The following is a 22,550-nucleotide window of genomic DNA, read 5'->3' on the forward strand; positions in this document are numbered from 1 at the left end:
TGGGGTGGGAGTTCTACAAAGTGGGCCAAAAAAAAGGGAGGGGAAAAAGAGCTTTTTTAAAAAAATCAACAGGATAGTTGATCCTGCCAGTGAAATTCCAAAAAGTCTATTAATCTGGCCTTTCCGTCAGAGTTACCTTTGCTTGCAATTGTGACAGCAGCCCATTCAGCACACATTTGACTGAGCATTACCTATTCTGATTTTTACACTAAGCTATCAAAGTTAAAACGAAGCCCGGGCTCTCACTTTTGAAGGTTGCTGAATTTTAATCTCCTGGGAGTCAGATGCAGAGTCTGATTTGGTACCTCCGGAGTTTGGCTTTTCCTTTTTTCGCTTCTGTTTCTTTTTCTTCTTTTTTGCTCCCAAGTCTCCTCCTGGACTTCTGTAAAGAAATTAAGAGTGGGGGGAAAGGTGACCTGATTTTTTTTAAAAAAAAAAATAGTACATGCCCTTTGAAAGGTATATGAATTAAAAGTAGCTATGGCTGAACTACATACATCATGCTAAGTCCCAGTTCACACATCATGCTAAGTCAAACCATGATTTAGTGTGTGGGCTCCGGGAGAGTTGCTTTGCTTCTCCTCAGTTGTTTTGCTGCTGCACTGCACCATGGCCTAGAGTATCATCAGAACCTGAGCTCACAGTTTAGCTCTCTCCAGACTAACCATTAAAGTTTGTCTATAATTTACAGCTTGTGGTCCATCTTACAGAACTAAACCACAAGCCCAAATTTGGATGACACACTAAGCCAGGTGTGGGGAGCCTTTGGCCCTCCAGATGTTGTTGCATGACAACTCCCATCATCCCTGGCTATCAGTCATACTGGCAAGGGCTGATGGGAATTGTAGTTCAGCAACATCTGGAGAACCAAAGGTTCCCCACTCGTCCACTACACCAACCCATGGCTTAGTGTAGTGCAGCAGCAGAACAACTGGAGGGGGAAAAAGTGGCTGCGATCTCCTTTCCTGAAGCCTAATCCTCACACGTTTCTGCTAAACCATAGTTTGGATTAGTGTGATATGTAAACCAGGTCATTATCTTAGCACATGTGTATTCCCAAACCCTTTATCAAGAACACAAATGCAGAGGTGAGGAACACTTCCAGAGGAGGGGAGTAGCCTGCCATTCCCTGTAAGTGCCACCCCAGCCCTTCCACTCCCACCCCCCAAAACTGAGCTAACTTCTAGTCTTGAAGCCTGGTTGAAAAATTATAGTTCTACGCACTATAGATAACTATTGTAAGCCTGTTATTCTTATGGAACATGTCCTATTCTGTATTACGATTTCATTCTTTATAAGTGGCGTATATATTACAATTGTCAGTGTTGTAGATCACCATCTCGGCTGTGAAAAAAAGGATTAAATGACTCTATCTTGCAAATCTGCTCCATATAAATCTTAAAATACGAGGTCATAATCTTTCACAGTGTTCTTGTTTCTGTCTCCCTTCCCTCATTCTGATCAGTTTAGTTAAAGTTGCCATCACTGAGACATACCATGCTTTCACAATCCATTATTTTACCGTCTGTATTTTAGATGTCTGCCATTTGGTGGCTAACTATATTCTGGTGGCACAGAACATTTCACAGCTCTTGACAGGGGTCCCCCTCTTAAAATGTTTTTAAAACTATTGCTTCCTCCTCCCCCTCAACATATACATATTTTGTATAAGTCCAAATAATTAAAAAAAAAAAACATTTACAAGGCTATTTTCTGTACAACCAAAAAATGTGAGGAAAGGACTGGATTTGGCCACTAAGATGCTTATTTTAATTTTCTGTCTTAAGAAAATTGATTACAAAAATGAAGGAAGACAGATCATTTCCTTCCTTTCAAGAAGGAATTGTTTAGTCTTAAAGACTAAATTCTTTCATGGCACAAGTTATCATAGAATCTATTTAAAAAAGCAGGGCTCCTTCCCCCCTCCCCCGCCCCAAAAAACTGGATCACTGAAATTGCCAGGATTCTCCAGTTGGCCTACAAGATTGTTTTGCTCAAGCCATGCCCACCGGCCTTACACATGATGGCATATAGGAATCGAGCCTATAGTGTTGTAGCACCTACCCTTTGGAATTCCCTCATTGAATATTAGCTAGACAACGCCTTTGTTGTCTTTTCAGCACCTACTGAAGACCTTCCTCTTTTAAAAAGAGGTCTTTCCCAGTCTGCCTCTGTGAAATGAAATGGACAGTCTTCAAGTCAGTCCCGACTTATGGCTACCCTATGAATAGGGTTTTCATGGTAAGCGGTATTCAGAGGGGGTTTATCATTGCCTCCCTCTGAAGCTAGTCCTCCACAGCTGCACAAGCCAGGCTCTCCTCCCCACTGTGCTCTGTATTGGAATTGTATTTAGATGTTTCATTGTTTATGTGTTTGCTGCTTCAGGCTTCTTTGGGAGGAAGGGTGGGATATAAATCAATTAGTTAATTAATATATGATGTCAGGTGAGACACAGGTAAAGATATGGCGGGAGCAACCACCTTGCAAAGCATCATGCAGTGGGATTCGCAAGTGCTGATGATCAGCCTTTTCCCCATACAGTTTGCTGCACAGGGAGAAACAGGCCACATGATCTCATTGTAACTACAGGTGGTTGATAGGTGGGCAACTCTGTCCACCTGTCATACGTGGCCTGCAGGAGGCTGGCAAGATAAGGATCTAGCCATTCCCATTCATAATGCAGGGCACTCAGGTTTGTTTCCAACAGCCTCCATAACCAAAGAGCTGATCCAGTCATGCCATGAAAAGTAGATACCACTTTGCACTTAATGCCCAATGATAAAATCCAAAATTTGGCAAGAAACAAAACTTATTTACATGTATTCCTACCTTGAGAAAGCACAGGGCAAAACAAAGGACAGCCGTTGTGTATAAAAAACAGGGCATTTGATTTAATTCAAGCATTTTAGAACCAAATAATAAGTTCTTTGGATAGACAGAAAAAATATCCATTTGTTTCATTAATCAATGCTACCTAGTGGCCTGCACTCACTGGGAGTTCCTTTTTCATGGAGAATAACTGCATTCTCCGATTCCCATCACAAATGGGGTTCACCAGGTTACCCGCACCTGTCAGCATAGGTTAGAGAAATGCTGAAGCAGTCAGTATTGAGTGTGTGCAGTCCTGGACATCTAAGGACATTACAGACCTCTTATTGCTCAGGTGACAACATCACTTGCCTCTCCAAGAAACTGGATGCCAAACCACTTGGGGTTTGCATAGCCTGTTAGCATGGCAAAGTCTATGTCTCATTCATTATCAAAAGTCTCATTCATTATAAGAGTCTCATTCATTTTCAGAATTAACAAGACAAATTGCTCTACCTACTAAGCCCCTTTCTTGTGGGTTGTGTTCTATATCTATATCCATTTAGGGTTCCTGTAACATTGGAAGTTTCACAACACAGAACTAAGAACAGATAGGTAGATAAGTCTCTGGAATATGGGAGTCAAATCGGCATGAGGTGTTTGAAGACATCTGAAGTGGCCTGACAGCCCCCAGCTTCCTCTCCATTGCAACACAGTGGGGAAGAATACTGCCCTATTGCAGTACAGGGGTGAGAATTTTAAAGCTCTCCATCTAACCCAGAGCTGCAATGGGATGATTTCCTCACTGCAGTGCTGGCCTAGGTGGAGAGTTGTACATGTTCACCAGTGTGTATGGTGCGCATATGTGAGAGGGTACAACCACTTTGGCCACAACCAGCCCTGAAATGTGACCCTTGATTGGTTGCCCAACCTGAATGTGACCTTTGGTGGAAAAAGATTAGCCATCCCTGCATTAGAGGAATAGCTCTCATTATCTTGGATTCACAGGTGGCAGTTTTTAGAAGGCACCATATAGGAGTACAAAAACATTTTTATATATTTATTATTCCATTTACATGCCACCTTTCCTCCAAGAGTTCAGGATAGTGAATTATAATGAAACTTTTCTGGTCAGTGAGTTGGCAAAAAATGCTTTTTCATTGTCCCAGTAAAGGTTATAATAAGTCCGTATGAACTTGTTTAAAAGAATGTAACTTCTCAGTGTGAATTCTATTGTGTTTAAAAGGTTTGCTACTTGTGCCAATCTGAACAGCTGCGCATTGCCTTCAAAATCTTGCCCTTTCACTTGTAAGTCGAGGTGTGCCTGGCACCAACACTGTTATCTTTTCGGCACCAGGTCAGGACTTTCCTCTTCTCCCGGGAATTTTAGCATGTGTTTTTAAATTGTTTTTTTTTAAATGTGTTTTTAAATTTGTATATTTCTTTTTAATGTTTTTAATTGTTGTAAACCGCCCAGAGAGTTTTGGCTATGGGGCAGTATACAAATGTAATAATAATAATAATAATGATGATGTGCTTGGTTCTCCTCCTCTCCGTATCATCTTCGCAACAATCCTATGGAATATATTAGGCAGAGAATTTGTGACTAGCCCAGTGAGCCTCTTGACTGAGAGGGGATTTGAAAACCCTGCTCCAACACTCTGGTCTAACTAATTTTATTTTATTTATTTATTATATTTCTATACCGCCCCATAGCCGAAGCTCTCTGGGCGGTTCACAACATATAACATCCAATATACAATTTAAAAACATATATTAAACTTAAATTAAATCAATTGAATATTAAGATGTTAAGATGTTAAGTAGTGTTCCTTTTGTAACTGTCATCTTAATATTCCACCTCCTTTGCTCAGGGCTTCAGGGATAGGCTTCTCCTTGTTGACAAACACCCTAATTTGAAACGACAGCTTATCTGCAATGATGATCCACTCAACACAGAAACAGAGAACATGATCATACCCTGCAACAAGCACAGAAGTCAACTCTGTCCCCGCGTCTACTCAGGCTAAAAGACTAGTGGGCCTATAATAATACCTTTCCTTTACCATCAGGTCCCAGGGCAGGTTGCAATCTAGTAACATTAGCCACAAGGTTTAGTGACTTGCATCTGCCCAAATAGTATAAGCTAATATGAGACAGGAATACCCTTCTACATCACACTGGCTCGCATGTCCCAAAGCAGTGTGTATAAAAGCATGTGTTGTTGTTTTTAAATCCTCTTGCAAATGTATTTATTTAAAACAAACAATTCTATTCAGAATCTGAATGTTACAAAATAGACTTTTAAAAATGTATTCTGAACTGCAGCTTCTAACAGAAATTGTATGTGTCCTTCAAGCATGCCTCTAGTGATATGAAAAAGTCAAAAGTTACTTGAGGGAACATAGAAAGATTTGAGGTCAATAAAGATGACCAAATTTCTCCCATGGCAATTTTAGCTTTTGTGATAGTTTAGATACACATAGCAACTCCACAGATTAGCCATCATGGCTATAGCATTCTAATCTTATGAACAACACAGCACCTGCACATTGAAAATGGGCTGAGTAATAATGGACTTGCCACTTCAAAAAGTCTCTTCAACTGAACTTTAAAACATGTTAAATCCAAACGCATTCTAGGCTTGCAACATGGGACACTCCTCTCTGAATTAATAAAAACAGTGCCGAATTAATAAATCAGCAAAGTACAAGCTGATTGTGTTCCTGCCTGTAAGAGACAGAAAGGAACAAAATATGTAGACTCTGTTTATCCCACAACAGATGCATGATGGCCTCATGAACTAAGCACAAAGAAGAGTCTGTTTATCTCAAGAGAAACAGCCTTGATTATGTTGGACATTGGCTCTTCTGCCAAAGTCTGACCATATGAACCACTGCATAAATCACAGCAGGATGCAAATTATTATGATGCCTTATAAAAATACATCAGTAACGTCCTGGGAGATATGTAATTTTATTCACTGTAAAAGGTAATACAGGTTGCCTTTCTATAAAAGTACCATGAAAGTTTCAATATTTTGCTATATCCTAAAATAATCTGCCATCTGATATAACCAAGGCAATTAAATAGCCATAAGTTCAACAGTGGTGGGGCACAGACCTACCGTCCCTCCAGGACACACTTTTTATCACAGAATTTACACTGAAGTAGAAGTACAATGCAGTCCTTCCAGGATGTTTTCATCATCACCATAGTAAACCATGTTCCCAAATTCAGCCACTTGTCATATACTTTCTTTTCTTTTTATATAGAGAAAGCACCTGGAACGACGTCAACAACAAAAATCCCAAGAACATATCGGTTTTTGCTATGAGGTGAGTTGTTGCTGTATTTTTGCCACAGTCAGTCAACATATTGGGGGGGAAATGTACGATGCAACTTTTTTTTTTCCAAATAAAAACTGATCTAGGGAAGCAGACTTAAGTGTCCTTCTTCCGGTACATGGCTTTGTTTGGAGACCTTTTACTACCCTGAGATACAACTGGAATTTGTCTTGGGGGAAATTAGTAAAACTTATCTATGTACGTTTCTTTGTCCCTGGTGTTTAATATAGGCAACAACAACCCCCAAGCGTTAATGGTAACTTCACTGTTTCTTTGTATCAAATTTCTCAATCCCCTATTAGAAGCCCCTTCAGATAGTAAACTCTCACTACAAATATCTAAGTCCACATGAAAATTGGTCATTTCTAATATTCCTTAAAATTACTCTCTATGGCAGCCTTTCCCAACCTCCAGCTGTTTTGGATTACAACTCCCATCAGCCTGAGCCAGAACAGTTAAAACTTATAAAGATGTACTCCACAACATCTGAGAGGGCACCAGGTTGGAGAAGGCTGCTGATATAATATATCCCATTATACCCTGGAAATCTAGAGAACTGCAGTGGCTGGAGTATTTTGGCATGACTGTGGGAAACTTGGGTTCAAATCCCTTGCCCGGTCTTCAGTTGACTGGGTGGCCTTCAGTAAGTTTTCCTCTCTCAGCTTAATATACCGTTCAGGGTTGTCACACAGCTATAATGGCGTTCACATCTCCTTGTAGAACAGCCTTGGGGTTGATGGGAGGTGCAGTCCAACACATTTGGAGAGCAGTAGGCTGGGAAAGGCTGCTGGAGGAAAGTGGGATATAAATTCAACAAATAAGATGGTGATGGTGACTACATTTATATCCCACCTTTCCTCCAAGGAGCTCAAGGCGGCATTTCTCCTCCTCTCCACTTTATTTTATTTATTTATTTATTTATTATTTGATTTATATCCCGCCCTTCCTCCCAGCAGGAGCCCAGGGCACCAAACAAAAGTGCTAAAAACACATCAAAACATCATAAAAACAGACCTTAAAATACATTAAAACAAAACAACTTTAAAAACATTTTTTTAAAAAAGCTTTAAAAACATATTTTTAAAAGGGTTAAAAACATATTGTTAAAACATATTAAAAACAATTCCAACACAGACGCAGAGTGGGATAGGTCTCAACTTAAAAGGCTTGTTGAAAGAGGAAAGTCTTCAAAAGGTGTCGAAGAGATAACAGAGATGGCGCCTGCCTAATATTTGAAGGGAGGGAATTCTTAAGGGTAGGTACTGCCACACTAAAGGTCCATGTCCTATGTTGTGCAGAACCGACCTCCTGATAGGATGGTATCTGCAGGAGGCCCTCACCTGCAGACCGCAGTGTTCGACTGGGTATATAAGGGATAAGACGGTCTTTCAGGTATCCTGGTCCCAAGTTGTACAGGGCTTTGTACACCAAGACTAGAACCTTGAACTTGGCCTGGTAGCAAATGGGCAGCCAGTGCAATTCTTTCAGCAGCAGGGTTACATGTTGGCGATACCCTGCCCCAGTGAGCAGTCTCACCACCGCATTTTGCACCAGATGCAGCTTCTAGACCAACCTCAAGGACAGCCCCACATAGAGCACATTACAGTAATCCAGCATGGAGGTTACCAGTGTGTGGACAACAGTGGTCAGGCAATCCCGGTCCAGAAACGGCCGCAGCTGTCTTACCAGCTGAAGCTGGTAAAAAGCACTCCTAGCCACTGAGGTCACCCGGGCCTGTAGCGACAAAGATGGATCCAGGAGCACCCCCAGACTATGGACCTGCTCTTTCAGAGGAAGTACGACCCCATCCAAAGCAGGCAACTGACCAATTATCCAAACTTGGGAACTACCAACCCACAGTGCCTCCGTCTTGCTAGGATTCAGACTCAGTTTATTGGCCCTCATCCAGCCCACCACCAAGTCCAGGCAGTGGTCAAGGGCTACTGTTACAGAGAAATAGAGCTGGGTATCATCAGCGTACTGCTGACACCTCACCCTAATACTCCTGATGACTGCTCCCAAGGGCTTCATATAGATGTTAAACAGCATGGGGGACACGATGGTACCCTGCAGCATCCCACAGCACAACTGACAGGGGACCGAAAGACAGTCACCCAATGCTATTCTCTGAGAGCGACCCTGGAGATGCGACCAGAACCACTGTAAAACAGTGCCTCCAATACCCATCTCACAAGTCGGCCCAGAAGGATACCATGGTCAATGGTATCAAAAGCCGCTGAGAGATCAAGTAAGAATAACAGGGTCACACTCCCCGTCTTTCTCCTGATAAAGGTCATCCATCAGGGCGACCAAGGCCGATTCAGTCACATAACCAGGCCTGAACTGAGACTGGGATGGGTCAAGATAATCTGTTTCATCCAAGAGTACTTGAAACTGCTGCGCCACAACCCTCTCAATCACCTTCCCCCAAAAAGGGGGTATTTGCAACTGGTTGGTAGTTGTCACAAATCAATGGGTCCAGGGTGGGCTTTTTCAGGAGTAGTCGGATCACCGCCTCTTTCAAGGTGGCTGGAACCACTCCCTCCTGCAATGATGCATTGACCACACCCTGGATCTACTCGGTCACTTTACCCTCACAATTACTCTGTGAGGTACGTTAGGCTGAGACTAGGTAAGTTAGACAGTGACTGGCCCAAGATCATCCAGTGCATTTCATAGCTGAGTGGGGATTTCAACCCTGGTCTTCTATTTCTTCGTCTAGCACTCTATCCCAGGATTTCCCAAAGTGTGGTCCGTGGATAACCAGCAGTCCACAAGTTTCTTTCCAGGAGTCCATGGTATGTCTGTAAACATATAATTAAAAATCCTACAGCATCCAGCACAACAGATTACAATTGCTACAACAGGCTGATAAATCATTAAGTGGTCTGCCAAGACCCTGAGCAATTTTCAAGTGGTCTGTGGAGGCAAAAGTTTTGGAACCACTACTCTAACCGCTGGCTTCCTTTGTATAACAGATATTAGAGAATAAATAATTAATATAATCTAATAAAGATAATAAATATTAGACGGCTATGCAAGTTCTTTTAGGATGGGTGGATGACTTTGCTTCTTTCTCAAATCTGGTGAAAGGTGCTCTGTACCACAAAAGGCACTTGGGCCTCCAAAGAAAGAGATGAATCTAACAGCATCCCCAAGCTGCAAAATCGATCTTTTAAGTAAGGGGAGCAGCTCCACTAAAACAGGGAGAACACCGCCTCGCAGGTCTACTGAAATACCCGCCAAAAGCACCTCTACCTTATTTGAACAGAGCGTCAGCTTATTAACTCAGATGAAAAAGAGAGATAAAGATGGGTCTCATCAGCATATCGGTGACCCTATTACTCTGAATCTCCATACAACCACTCTGGTTGGTTTCAAATAGGTGTTACATGACATAGGAGACCAAAAAAAGAAGTGTGTGTGAGGGAAGCCCTGTGGAACTTCACAGTACAGTTGTTACAAGACAAAGCAAAAAAATAAGCCAACTGTACCTTCTGAAACTGATCAGCAGAGCCGGCGTAACACGGTAAGCAAAGTAAGCATGGCAGGAGGGTGCAATGCTTGAGGGGTGCCAGAGGCGCCCCTAAATCCAGGGAAAAAATTAAACGCCTGGAAAAAAGCTCTTCTCACGCACCCTCCCTTGCTTCTGCCTCTCCGCTCGCAGTCGCTCCAGCTCTGGCACTGCCGCCACCAGTCCCCTTCAGTAGCTCCTGAAATCAGCTTCACCTTCTCCGGGGTCTGCTGAAGCAGATGGGGAGCGGAATGCCGGAGGCACCTCATCCCAGCCCTAAGAGCGCGTCCCCTCAGCGGCCGTCTGCAGCCTTGGGGCGTGCAGGTCTCTGTTTGTCTCACTCGGCAGAGGCTGCTTGCCAGCTGGTTTGCGCTTTGCGCGTAGGCAGGAGCAGAGGCGACATCAAGAGAGAAGGGATGGGGAAGGTTGTAGGGGGGGAGGAGGGAAGAAACTTGCACCTTGGAGATTGGGGGCGTGTGCCTCTCTGAACCTGTGCATCTGGGCATGTGCAGAGACAGTCAGTTGAGCTGCCAGTTTTCGATGAAGTGTCTGGTTCCAGCTTTCTTCTGAGGGCCAAACTAGACGGGACTGGGGTGATCCATCTCTTTGTCTCTGGTTCAAAGCAGCTGTTTGAGCCAGGGTTGGGATTTAGATCAGGGTCACAGCACTGGGGAAGGATCTGCCAACCCTTTCTCTCTCCGTGGTGGGATGGCGTTTGGAATGCTGTGTATGGTTCTGGTAGCCTCACATCAAAAAGGATATTATTGAGTTGGAAAAGGTTCAGATAAGGGCAACCAAAACGATCAAGGCGATGGAGGGACTCCCCTATGAGGAAAGCTTGCAGCATTGGGGGCTTTTTGTTCAAAGAAAAGGTCAGTAAGAGGTGACATGATAGATGTGTATAAAATTATGCATGGCATAGAGAAGGGGAAGTTTTTATGCTTCTTTCATAAAACTAGAACTTGTGGACATCCAAAGAAGCTGAACGTTGGAAGATTCAGGACCAGTAGCGTAGTGGCATATTCAGAAGTGTGGGGTCTCTTCATGTTAGTCACAACCACGCTCCTCCCCCCTTTTTTGTGTTGGAAACAGGGCAAGAGCAACTCCTGTTTTGTTCTTTTGTTTATGTTCCAGAAGGGAGATACAGCTAGGGTCCTCCAGATGGATAGGCTTGTTTACCTTTTACCTGTGATGCTCTGACTGACTTCCTTCTGTCTCTAGACTGTGACGTCTTTAGGGAAGCTTACCTGCCCCTCCTTCTTCTGCCCTTTCCATTCCTTTGTCCTCCAACTGTCCGGGAGAGAGGAGACATCCCTTTGTCTCAGCTCTCTCCAAGCATGGGGCTGACTCCTACACCTGGGCGTTATGCCTCCAACTTAGCTAGTTAGTTAGAACTAGGTATGCCTTTTCTATCTACTATGTATTTCTATAAATAAAGTAGCTTTTCTTATTTTACTAAGTCTTCAGTCTCAGTGATGCTGATGCAGGGTAAAAGCCTGCTTTCTTAGGCAAATGCACGCACACGCTGGCACACTCGCATTTCAACATCTGCTGTTACTCTCTGCTTGCTGTGGTGTTGCTTTTAAACGAAATTAAGCAACACAACTACACACAGTGCAGCATTTTGCTGCTGTGTTAAGAATGACATCCTTGTTAACACCTTCTCCCACAACAACAGCAGTCCCTAGGAGCCAATAAGCAAGAAAGAGAAGAGTGTTAGCTACTGAGAAGAGTGTTCTCAGTGGCTGACTTACCTTCTTTCACTCTGATTGGCTCCAATCAGCAGTAAAGGGCAAGGAAGCATGTTAGAAGACTCTTCTCACTGGCTAACACATTCCCCTTTCAAGTTGATTGGCTCGTAGGATGCTGGAGACACAGGGACCCTGCTGGGAGCCTGCTCCCCAAACAGTAAGGGATCTAAGACTCCCTGAGACCCTGGACAACTACACTCCTGTTTAGGACAGAAAAAAGAAAGTATTTCTACACACAGAGCATAGTTAAACTATGGCATTTGCTCCTACAAGAGGCAGTGATGGCCACCAACTTGGATGGCTTTAAAAGAGGATTAGACAAATACATGGAGGATAAGGCTACTTATGGCTACTAGCCATGGTGGCTATGTTCTGCCTCCATGGCCAGAGGCAGTATGCTTTTGAATAGAGTTGCTGGAAATAGCAGGAGGGGAGAGTGCTGTTGAACTTGGGTCCTGCTTGTGGGCTTCCTATGGGTATCTGGTTGGCCACTGTGAGAAGAGGATACTGGACTAGATGGGCCATTGGCCTGATCCAACAGGGCTCAGTTCTTATGTTCTCTTTATGTGTGGCTTTGTTGACTTAAATTGCTCCCATCCACCTGAAGCTACTACAAGCAGCAGAAGGTGGATGGTGGTGGTAGACAAGTACCTGTAGTTTATTTGCCTCCCCGCCCCCATTAATAGGTTTAACAGAAAACCAATCAACATAACCATTGTCCAAGTCTATGCTCCAACAGCATAACACAGAAGAAGAGGAATTGGAGAGATTTTACACAGAAGTACAGGAAGAAATGGATCACACACCAGAGCAAGATGTGCTGATAATCATGGGGGACTGGAATGGAAAAGTAGGGAGCAGACAAGAACAAGAAATTGTGAGGAAATGGGGCTTAGGAGATAGAAATGAGGCAGGAGAAACACTTACTGAGTTCTGTGAAGCCAATAATTTGTTTCTTGCAAACACCTTTTTGATCAACCAAAAAGACTACCGGACATGTGGACATCACCAAATGGTCAATAGAGGAATCAAATTGATTATATAATTGGGAGCAGAAGATGGAGAAGTTCCATACTTTCTGCAAAAACAAGACAAGGAGCAGACTGCGGTACAGATCATGAACTGGTCGTATCGAAAATCAGAGTAAAGCTAAAGAAGAACAACAAAGCAATCATAATGCCAAAATACAATTTAAATAACATCCCAGAAGAATATAACGATCAAATAAAGAACAGATTTGAAGCTTTAAACTTAGTTGACAGGGAACCAGAAGAACTATGGAGTGAAGTCAGAGACATTATCAGGGAAGAATACAAAAAGACAATGCCTCTAGTTAAAAAGAGAGAATGACCTCAACGGATGACTGAAGAAACTCTTTAAATGGTTAAAGAGAGAAGGAAAACAAAAGGAGATAGAAATACGGTTAGAAGCCTAAATGCAACAATACAGCGACTAGTACATAGGGACAAAGAGAACTATTACAATAGTTACTGTATAGAAATAGAAGAGGACAACAAAAAGGGAAGAACAAGAGCCCTATTCCAAAAGATTAGAGAAATGAAAGGGAAATTTAAACTGAGAGTAGGGATGTTGAACAATCAACAGGGGAACACACTGAATGAACAAGATGAAATAAAAGGAAGATGGAAGCAATACACTGAAGAACTCTATAAAAGAGATGCCAGGATGAGAGATTCATTCATGGAGGAACCGTATGATGAAGAACCAGAAATTTTAGAATTTGAGTTGAAGGCTGCTCTTAAAATACTTGGAAGAAACAAATCACCAGGAATAGATGGCATACCAATAGAGTTGCTACAAGTTATTGAGACTGAATCTGTCCAAATTTTGACAAAAAATTGTCAACAAATATAGAAAACTAAACAATGGCCCACAGACTGGAAGTGTTCCATATACATCCCAATTCCAAAGAAAGGGGATCCCAGGAAATGCAGTAATTATTGAACTATTGCCTTAATATCCCATTCAAGTAAAGTAATGCTCCAGATTCTACAACAAATGCTCTCCCTTCTTAGCCATGAGGGCAATTCCCAAACCTGGGTGTTGTGCCTCCAACTTAGTTAGAACTAGGTATGCCTTTCCTATAAGTAAAGTAGCTTTTCTTATTTTACTAAATCTTAAGTCTCAGTGATCTCAATGCAGGGTAATAATAAATAATAATAATAAATTTAATTTATGTGTCGCCTATCTGGCCAGTGGCCACTCTAGGCGACGTACATACAATGAATATGGCAGAATACAATACAAAAATACAGTGAAATAATATAAATTATAAGAACAAACAATACATAATAGGAGGCATTTAAAAGAGAAGAATATTAAGCCTCCCCAGAAGTCCCGAAAGCCTGCTGAAAAAGCCAGGTCTTTAAGGCCTTGCGGAACATATTCAAGGAAGAGATGTGCCGAAGATCTTGTGGGAGGGAGTTCCAGAGGGTGGGGGCCGCCACTGAAAAGGCCCTCTCTCTAGTGCCCGCCAACCTAGCTGCTTTGGTTGGCGGGACTGAGAGAAGGCCTTGTGTGGCCGATCTTGTCAGGCGGCATGATTGGTGGCATTGTAGGCGCTCCTTTAGATAAACTGGGCCGAGACCGTGTAGGGATTTAAAGGTTAAAACCAACACCTTGAATTGGGCCCGGAAAACAACTGGAAGCCAGTGTAGATCGAACAACACTGGCGTGATGTGGTCCTGGCGACGACTGTTTGTGAGTAATCGAGCCACCGCATTTTGAATAAGTTGTAGTTTCTGGACCGTTTTCAAGGGTAACCCCACGTAGAGCGCATTACAGTAATCTAATCGAGAGGTGACCAGGGCATGTACTACCAGTGGGAGCTGATGAACAGGAAGGTAGGGTTGCAGCCTACGTATAAGGTGTAGTTGGTACCAAGCTGCCCGGTTCACAGCCGAAATCTGAGCCTCCATGGACAGCTTGGACAACCCCGAGGCTGCGGACCTGGTCCTTTAGGGGTAAACTCACCCCATTGAACTTCAGGTCAACGGTTCCCAACCTTCTCTTGTCCCCCACGAGCAGTACCTCGGTCTTGTCGGGGTTCAGTTTCAGCCTATTCCTTCCCATCCATCCACTCACGGACTCCAGGCACTTGGACACGGTCTCCACAGCCAACTCTGGTGAAGATTTAAATGAGAGATAGAGCTGAGTGTCATCCACATATTGGTGACACTGCAGCCCAAATCTCCTGATGATTGCCCCCAGCGGCTTCATATAGATGTTAAATAGCATGGAAGAGAGGATAGAACCCTGTGGCACACCACAATTGAGAGGCCAAGGGTCTGAAACCTCCTCCCCCAATGCCACCTGTTGGTACCTATCAGAGAGAAAGGAGCGGAACCACCGTAATACAGTGCCTCCTATTCCCAATCCCTCTAGGCGATATAAAAGGATACTGTGGTCGACAGTATCAAAAGCCGCTGAGAGATCGAGGAGGACAAGGAAGGTAAATTCTCCCCTATCTAATGCCCTCCTCATATCATCTACCAGAGCGACCAAGGCTGTTTCAGTTCCGTGACCAGTCCTGAAGCCCGATTGGTATGGATCTAAGTAATCTGTTTCATCCAAGTGTGTCGACAACTGATTGGCCACCACTCGCTCAATGACCTTGCCCAAGAATGGTAAATTCGAAATTGGGCGAAAGTTATTAAAAACTTGGGGATCCAAGGAGGGCTTCTTTAAGATGGGCTTTACAATTGCCTCCTTGAGGGCTGATGGCATCACACCCTCTTTCAAGGATGCGTTTACCACCGCCTTGATCCCCTCACCCAACTTCTCTCTGCATCTCATGATGAGCCACGGGTAAAAGCCTTCCACTTAGGTAAAAGCACATACTGGCACACGCAGCTCAGACCATTGAAGATCTCTGCTAATATCTATATAAATTTACATAACAAAGGGTTATGGGCCCAGTAAGCTAAGTTGAATTGCAAGTTGAGCCTAAAAGCTAAAAAAAAAGCTAAATACTGTGTGTGATTTACAAAGAGATCGAAAATGGAGACTAGGCTAGAGAAAGAAAAGCAGAACAAAAGACAGGAGGTACCAGAGATCATATTGCAAACACACATTGGAAAATGGAATGGACCAAAGAATTTCAGAAGAAAGTCACCCTGTGCCTTATAGATTACAGCAAAACCTTTGACTGTATAGATCAGAAATGGGGGTGCCACAGCATCTGTTTGTCCTGATGCGCAACCTATACTCTGGACAAGAGGCTACTGTCAGGACAGAATATGGAGAAATCCATTGGTTCTCAATAGGAAAGGGTGTGAAAATGATGTGTGTTCCCAATTAAACATTAGTGAACTAATTCATAAGTTTGCAAACATGAAAGCATGTACGGCTAAATTCATGTAACTATGTATCTTTTTGCTATACAAAGGCAATACAAAAAGGTCATTTTCTTTTTATTTTATTTTACTATTCACACAAAACATTTTCCTACTCCATAATGATTTTCTTATTTGTCCTTATTGGCCTTGTTACATTTTTTATAACATTTGAATTGAAAAATGAACAAAAAAAATATAAAAGGTAAGGGCGCCGATTTATAATTTGCAGGGGGGCGCCGAACACGCCAGCACCAGCCCTGCTGATCAGACATGCAGGAATGGAAAATTAAGAGCACAGTGTCCCCAATTACCAAACCAGACCAGGTAGTCCAGAAGAATACCATGGTAACTGGTATCAAAAACCACTGAGTCCCTGTGCTGTTGGTAACTGTTCAACTGCTTATCTACAAATCATGTTAAGATCTTCAGGATTAACTCTGCATTCCTCTTTGAAATCAATGGAACAACCTTGAACTTCACAGAGTAGAACCAGCTGCAGAGCTTTTCTTATTTATTTAGTCCGTTCTTATTCTGTCCTCCTCCTTGTCCCCTTTACCCTCACAACAATCCTGCGCAGTAGGTTAGGCTGTGAGATACTAAGTGGGCCAAGGTCACCCAGAGAAGTTTGTAGCCAAGTGGGGATTTGAACTCGGATCTTCCTGGTTACAATCTGGTACTCTAACCACTATACTATATTGGTTACATTTCTTGTTCTCCTCCAACCACAGCACATATATATTGCTATACTGGAACAACCTCTTATGCTCCACATTTTCCTAAGGAACAATTCAAATAAATATCCAAACAGGGAACACTAAAAATGCTTTGGCTTTGCATGGCAACATAACATCTGGTAACCACACAACCTGTGATTCAGCCTAATTGTGTGGAGTTTCCAAACAGCTACAGCCAACTATTGGCCAGGAAAGTATAGAAACAGATAGCATGGAAACTTCCCATAGGACCAGGCCGAAACAATCATGCAAATGGTTGCCTTACAACATCATGGCTCCCTCACTGCACAGAAGCATGGGGGGGGGGGCAGCCATAACTTCTGAACTGGGCCGAAGTCTCTCTTTAAGACCTACTTATTCAGAAAAATGTTTCCTCAGTTATCTCAGTTTCATGTTGTGAACAACTGGGCCAACACTTGACTCTTCTCTCTACCTAGACAGAGGGCATGCTACTGAAGTAACAAGCCAGCCAATGAAAAATGGAAATGGACTGCTTTCAAGTCAATCCCGACTTATGGTGACCCTAGGAATAGGGATTTCATGGTAAGTGATATCCAGAGAGGGTTTACCATTGCCTCCCTCTGAGGCTAGTCCTCCCCAGCTGGCTACGGCCTGCTCAGCTTTCCACAGCTGCACAAGCCAGCCCCTTCTTTATCCACAACTGCCAGCTGTGGGGCAACTGGGCTCCTTGGGACTCTGCAGCTTGGCCATGGCTGCACAGGGGCAGGGCACGTAACCCATGAGCCACTCTCACTCCTCAAAACAATTCCACCATCACCTCAAAAAACAACAACAACCCTATATGGGGGGAGCAGCAGCTTTATAGAATAGAATGAGACTCCTAGGAAGGAAAATCTAAGACTAATATATCTGAATTGCACTACATACTCCAGCATTCAGGAGAAAGGACTATATGTGAAAAGATGTTATCTGCATCCCCAAGAGCCATCTATGTATTTTTTTCTGCAGAAAGTTTATGCAACCTCTTCTGTTCCCCACACCACTATTTTAACAACACCACTGCATCACAGGACTATTTTTTGGTCATCAGCATATAACCCGGTTAAAAGTGACTTCATTTACCTACTCACCTCACATTACTAAACGAGAGATATTGCAAACACCCCTCCCTTGAAGCCTAATATCAAAAGGGATTGTGCCCTCAGTACTGCAAAAGCAGGCTATTCTAAACACAGCAAGACATTTGACATGATCATATTTTTAAGCAGCATGTTAGCTTGCAAGCCTTTCACTGAACATCTGAGTCTATAGTAACTGCACTGAAAATTGGAAAGCAAAATTTTCAGGTAGTTAACAGCAAACAACAATTTCTTTTCTTTTTTTTAGAAAAAGAAGATACCTGTTTCTTTTTCTTAAATTATAATCAAAGTTACTATTATGCTTTCCAGTTAGTTCTAGTATAGCTCTCTGTGTATACAGACACACCCCAAACCTATTTTGGTTTTCTACCAATTGAACTGTTATGGCTTCACCCCCACAACAAATTCTGGGAATCATAGTTGCTGTTTTTTTGTGGGGAGGAGGTTTCTGGAAAAAATTCCACTGGGATTCCCTATTCCTAAACACAGAACTACACTTGGGCATCATAGAGAAAGAAAATGACTATTAATCCATCTTAAGCCCTCCAATTCATTTTGAAAACAAGTCCATCTTATCTGAAATATCCTCGTTCTTAGCCAAGTAGGCCAGTAGCCCAACTGTCTGCTTATTTTACTGCCATAATCCCAGAGTCATGTCTCCTGTGTAACATTCTTTGGTCCTTTGTGTGAATATTTTAAGTTGCTGCTGTCTGTTCATTTGGAGTCTTCTTACAACAGGGGCCACAGGTTCCCTGTCCTTGTTTTACGGAATCAAGAGCCTCCCCTTAAAACCAGGATGGAGAACCTATGGCTTCCAGGCATTGCTGGACTCTCTGACCACTGGCCATGCTGGCTGGGGCTGATGAAACTTATAGTCCAACAACATCTGGAGGCACCACGCCTCCCCTTGCTTTATCAAGATTCAAGATGTAAAAAACAAACCCAGCAGCAATTCAAAAGATTCATACAATGGGTTAGTTCTCACATAACACTAAACCATGGTTTAACGCTACATGCACAAGCAAAGCTCACGTGTCCCCCCCCACTTGTGCACTAAGCACTAAATCATGGTTTGCATTACATGTGAACCAGACCAATAATTTGTTCCTTTTTCTCACATACAAGGTGTACATTTTTCAACATTGTGAAGTGACAGATGATCAACTTCATCATCGTTTTTATTTACCGCGCCCAGTCGTCATTAGTAATTGCTGATGTACTCCTGCCATTTGTTTGTTTTCTGAGGATGTGTCATTACGCTCAATACATTTCAGCAAGTGAATGATATGATTCATGGCCCCATAATACAACACAATTAATGGAACAAGGCACCTTGTTGTATCATCGTATAGAAACGTGAGAATTAACAGCCAGAACTACATCATCAATTCCACATACCCATGCAGGGGCTTTGCACAAATACCAGCCCTCTGTGCCAAACAGCAAGCTGTTCTAGAATCCAGTCATTATGAATCTGTCTGATATTTATTCTTGGGAGTATGAGTTTTCAAGCTAGACCTAGGGAATAGTCTAACACAGCCGTTGCCAACCTGGTGCCCTCCAGATGTTTTATACTACTACTCCCATTAGTAGCAAAGGGCCCTAGCTCAGTGATAGACCATTTGCTTTGCATGCAGAAGGTCCCAGGCTTAATCCCTTGCATCTCCAGGCAGGGCTGGGAAAGACAGCTCCACCTGAAACCCTGGAAAGTCGCTGCCAGTCAGTGAAAACAATACTAAGCTACCCAGTATACAGCAGCTTCCTATGTTCCTATCAGCCCCAGCCACCATGGGTGTGATGGGAGTTGTAGTAAAACTTTCTGGAGGGCACCAGGTTAGGAAAGGGTGGCTTAATAGCATGTAATAATGCTGCACTGCACTGCAAACAGAAAGCCCTATGTAATATCCACCCTGACAATATAAATGCAATTTAAAAATGTAGAGTAAATCAGGCTTGTTTTTAAATACTCGCCCGGCAGCCTTAGGCAACAAGGAACTGCATGCAAGCTAGTGAGCAGATGGGCTGAGGAAAGATGGTACACTAGGGTTGCCTGGTTCCTGGCCTGAGACTGATCCTGTATCTTTAGGAGAAGAGAAAGTCAGCCAAGTGCAGGCGTTCTTGCAACACTGTGATGAGAAAAACCACAAGGTGGAATTCTCCCTTCCCCCTGCACAACTTTTAAAGATACAGAAGACCTCTTGGTTGCCGCCTCCAAGAGGTCTTCTGTATCTTTAAAAGTTGTGCAGTGGGAAGGTAGAATTCCACCTTGTGGTTTTTCTCATCACAGAGTTGCAAGAACGCCTGCACTTGGCTGACTTTCTCTTCTCCTAAAGATACAGGATCAGTCTCAGGCCCTGAACCTGGCAACCCTATAGTACACTCTACTCCTCCCGTTCCCAGCATAGAAAAAAAGCAGGCTCATGTTTTTTTTTTAAAAAAGCAGGCTAGTAACTTTTATGGACTTATTTACAAGACTAGATTAAATACTTTCTTGAAAAAAGCAAGAAAATCTGGATATCTAGAATAGGGCAGAAGTGTTCATAACTATTTCTACTTCACGTCTACTTAACACATTCATTTCAGCAGTGAAATCCTTCACTCTTGTTGCTACTGAGAACATTTTGCACTTTTGGTGGCAGTAGGAAATGGGGACCACTGACTTGCGTTTATGATTAAAAGAAAGTAGTAGCTATGACATAGTCCTACATTAAATAAGGATGCATGAAAGAGGCTGCCTTTAAAAAGAAAAAAAAGTACTTTACCCAACCTATTTCTGATCAGGGCTACAAATATGATTCTAAGCCTCAAAACTCTGCGCACCAATTATTTCAAGCATCCCAGGAGGAAAACTGCCAGCAGCAATATAATTCCAAACTAATGCTAATAAAAAAACAGACACAGAGAGACAGAGGGACATAGCCAAAACTCCAGTAGTTAATAGTTACTGTAAAGTCAGCCTTTCTATATGAGCTTTGCCCATAAATTAAAAAAAAATTTTTTACAAGCCCATATACATGTATTTCTCTCTCTTTCTCTGTATGTGTGTGTGTGTATAGGAAGATGGGACCTCCAACTGCTAAGTAAAGCTATCTAATTTTGCTTCTATTGGTTTTTTTTAAAAAAAACAACCTAACATATCACCTAAAATTAATCTCCAGTTTTGCTAATATAAAATCTGTCTAGTTTTGCTATATTCCTGTTTTCCATCTGTCACGGGCCTATGTGTATGACCTAAGGATGGAGATAGATCTAGGTAACAGCTGGATTTTATATTTTCAAAAATGAGGCATCAACTATTGTATGTTTCTTCCCAGCAGCCCTCGTTGCAACTTGAAATTTGTAAACATTGCTGAACTACAACTCCTATCATCCCTGGCCATTGGCCATACTTGCTAGGGCTGATGGGAACTGAAGTTCACCAACATCTGAAATGCCAATAGTTCCCCACACTTACTGTAAAGCACTAAGCAGAGCCTCAATTGAATGTCTGCTATCTCCTCCCCCATTCCATCTTTAGACTGTGACTAAATTCAGACTTCATCCTCCACTCCAACATCAGTCAACTTTCCTGCAATTATGTTTACCATCTAGCCTAATGGATACTTCTGAAGAATTCGAAAACTTGGACCACTGGTTGACCTAATAAAGGCATTGTCCTAATGTGGATTTTGGAATACCCATGTTAGTTATTTGTAGCATGCTAGTGGTCCAAAAGAAGCAAAGGGCAAATGCTCTTGTATTTTCACAGTTCGTTGACTAATAGGGTTGCCAGGTTCCTGACCTGAGACTGATCTTGTATCTTTAGGAGAAGAGAAAGTCAGCCAAGTGCAGGTGTTCTTGCAACACTGTGATGAGAAAAACCACAAGGTGGAATTCTCCCTTCCCCCCCCCCCCGGCCTCCAAGAGGTCTTCTGTATCTTTAAAAGTTGTGCAGGGGGAAGGGAGAATTCCACCTTGTGGTTTTTCTCATCACAGTGTTGCAAGAACACCTGCACTTGGCTGACTTTCTCTTCTCCTAAAGATACAGGATCAGTCTCAGGCCAGGAACCTGGCGACCCTATTGACTAATCATCTGGAACTTACTCTACTAGAGACCATTTACAAACATGCTCAAGTCTAAACTGTCTGGCCAATCTTGCTAGCCCATCATCTGAATTACAACCACAAAAACCTCATGTCAGTAACTTCAAGAATGACTGTGCTTTCATCTACATACAAACAGAGAACAGCATTATGGGAGATATAAGCCAAATGCTTAGATTACAGGAACAAGAGTTAGGGTGGGACATTTTAAGAGAAGCCGTTGCTCAGTGGCAGAGCATATGTTTCACACACAGAAGATCCTGGGTTCAATCCTCCACATCTCCACTTAAAAGTATTATAGGCAGCAGAGCAGGAAAGACCTCAGAAATCTTGGAGAACCATTACCAGTCAGAGCAGACAAAATTCAGCTAGATGGACCAATAGTCTGGCTCCGTATAAAGGAGCTTCTTGTGGACATTAGGGGCTGTGGCACAACACTGGGATCCAAAGTCCATGCAGTTTATTTTTCAGATGGACTACAGCTGACACACAGGTCTTGTGCACTTCAGCTGATTTAGCAAAAAGTGTCCAGTTTTAGCAACCACATTTCAAGTGGATTCTAAAGCAGAGAAGATTCCATAAGCAGCAAAAAGTTTGAAAAGTTATATGATTACAGGTGGAAAGAACTGGGCAGATTTTGCTTAATAGGAGGGCAAAACTGGATGATTTACAGGTGTTTAAGAGGATACCAGAAAGAGGAGGGAACACACTTCTTGCCCAGATCTACTGAGCTTAAGGACACAAAGAAGCTGCTTCAGTCTGGAACAAAGTGGTTTAGAATGGGCACGCAAACCCAGCAACAAAATGTTGCAGTGTAGCACCCATCTGTTCAGTGTCACAGCCAGCCAGTCATGC

At 42.8% G+C, this 22,550-nt stretch overlaps 1 protein-coding gene across 3 annotated transcripts in view; it reads right to left on the minus strand.

Annotated features, from left to right (window-relative positions):
- NMT2 (N-myristoyltransferase 2) overlaps positions 1–22,550 on the minus strand; it is a 57,249-nt gene that overhangs the window by 28,920 nt on the left and 5,779 nt on the right. For all 3 annotated transcript variants that reach the window (XM_061587763.1, XM_061587761.1, XM_061587762.1), the window contains exon 2: positions 247–382. In XM_061587763.1, coding sequence (XP_061443747.1) covers positions 247–382 — 136 coding nt within the window. The remainder of the gene's footprint in view (positions 1–246; positions 383–22,550) is intronic.

Source organism: Rhineura floridana, chromosome 10, assembly GCF_030035675.1.
Source record: "Rhineura floridana isolate rRhiFlo1 chromosome 10, rRhiFlo1.hap2, whole genome shotgun sequence".
Taxonomy (NCBI): Eukaryota; Metazoa; Chordata; class Lepidosauria; order Squamata; family Rhineuridae; genus Rhineura; species Rhineura floridana.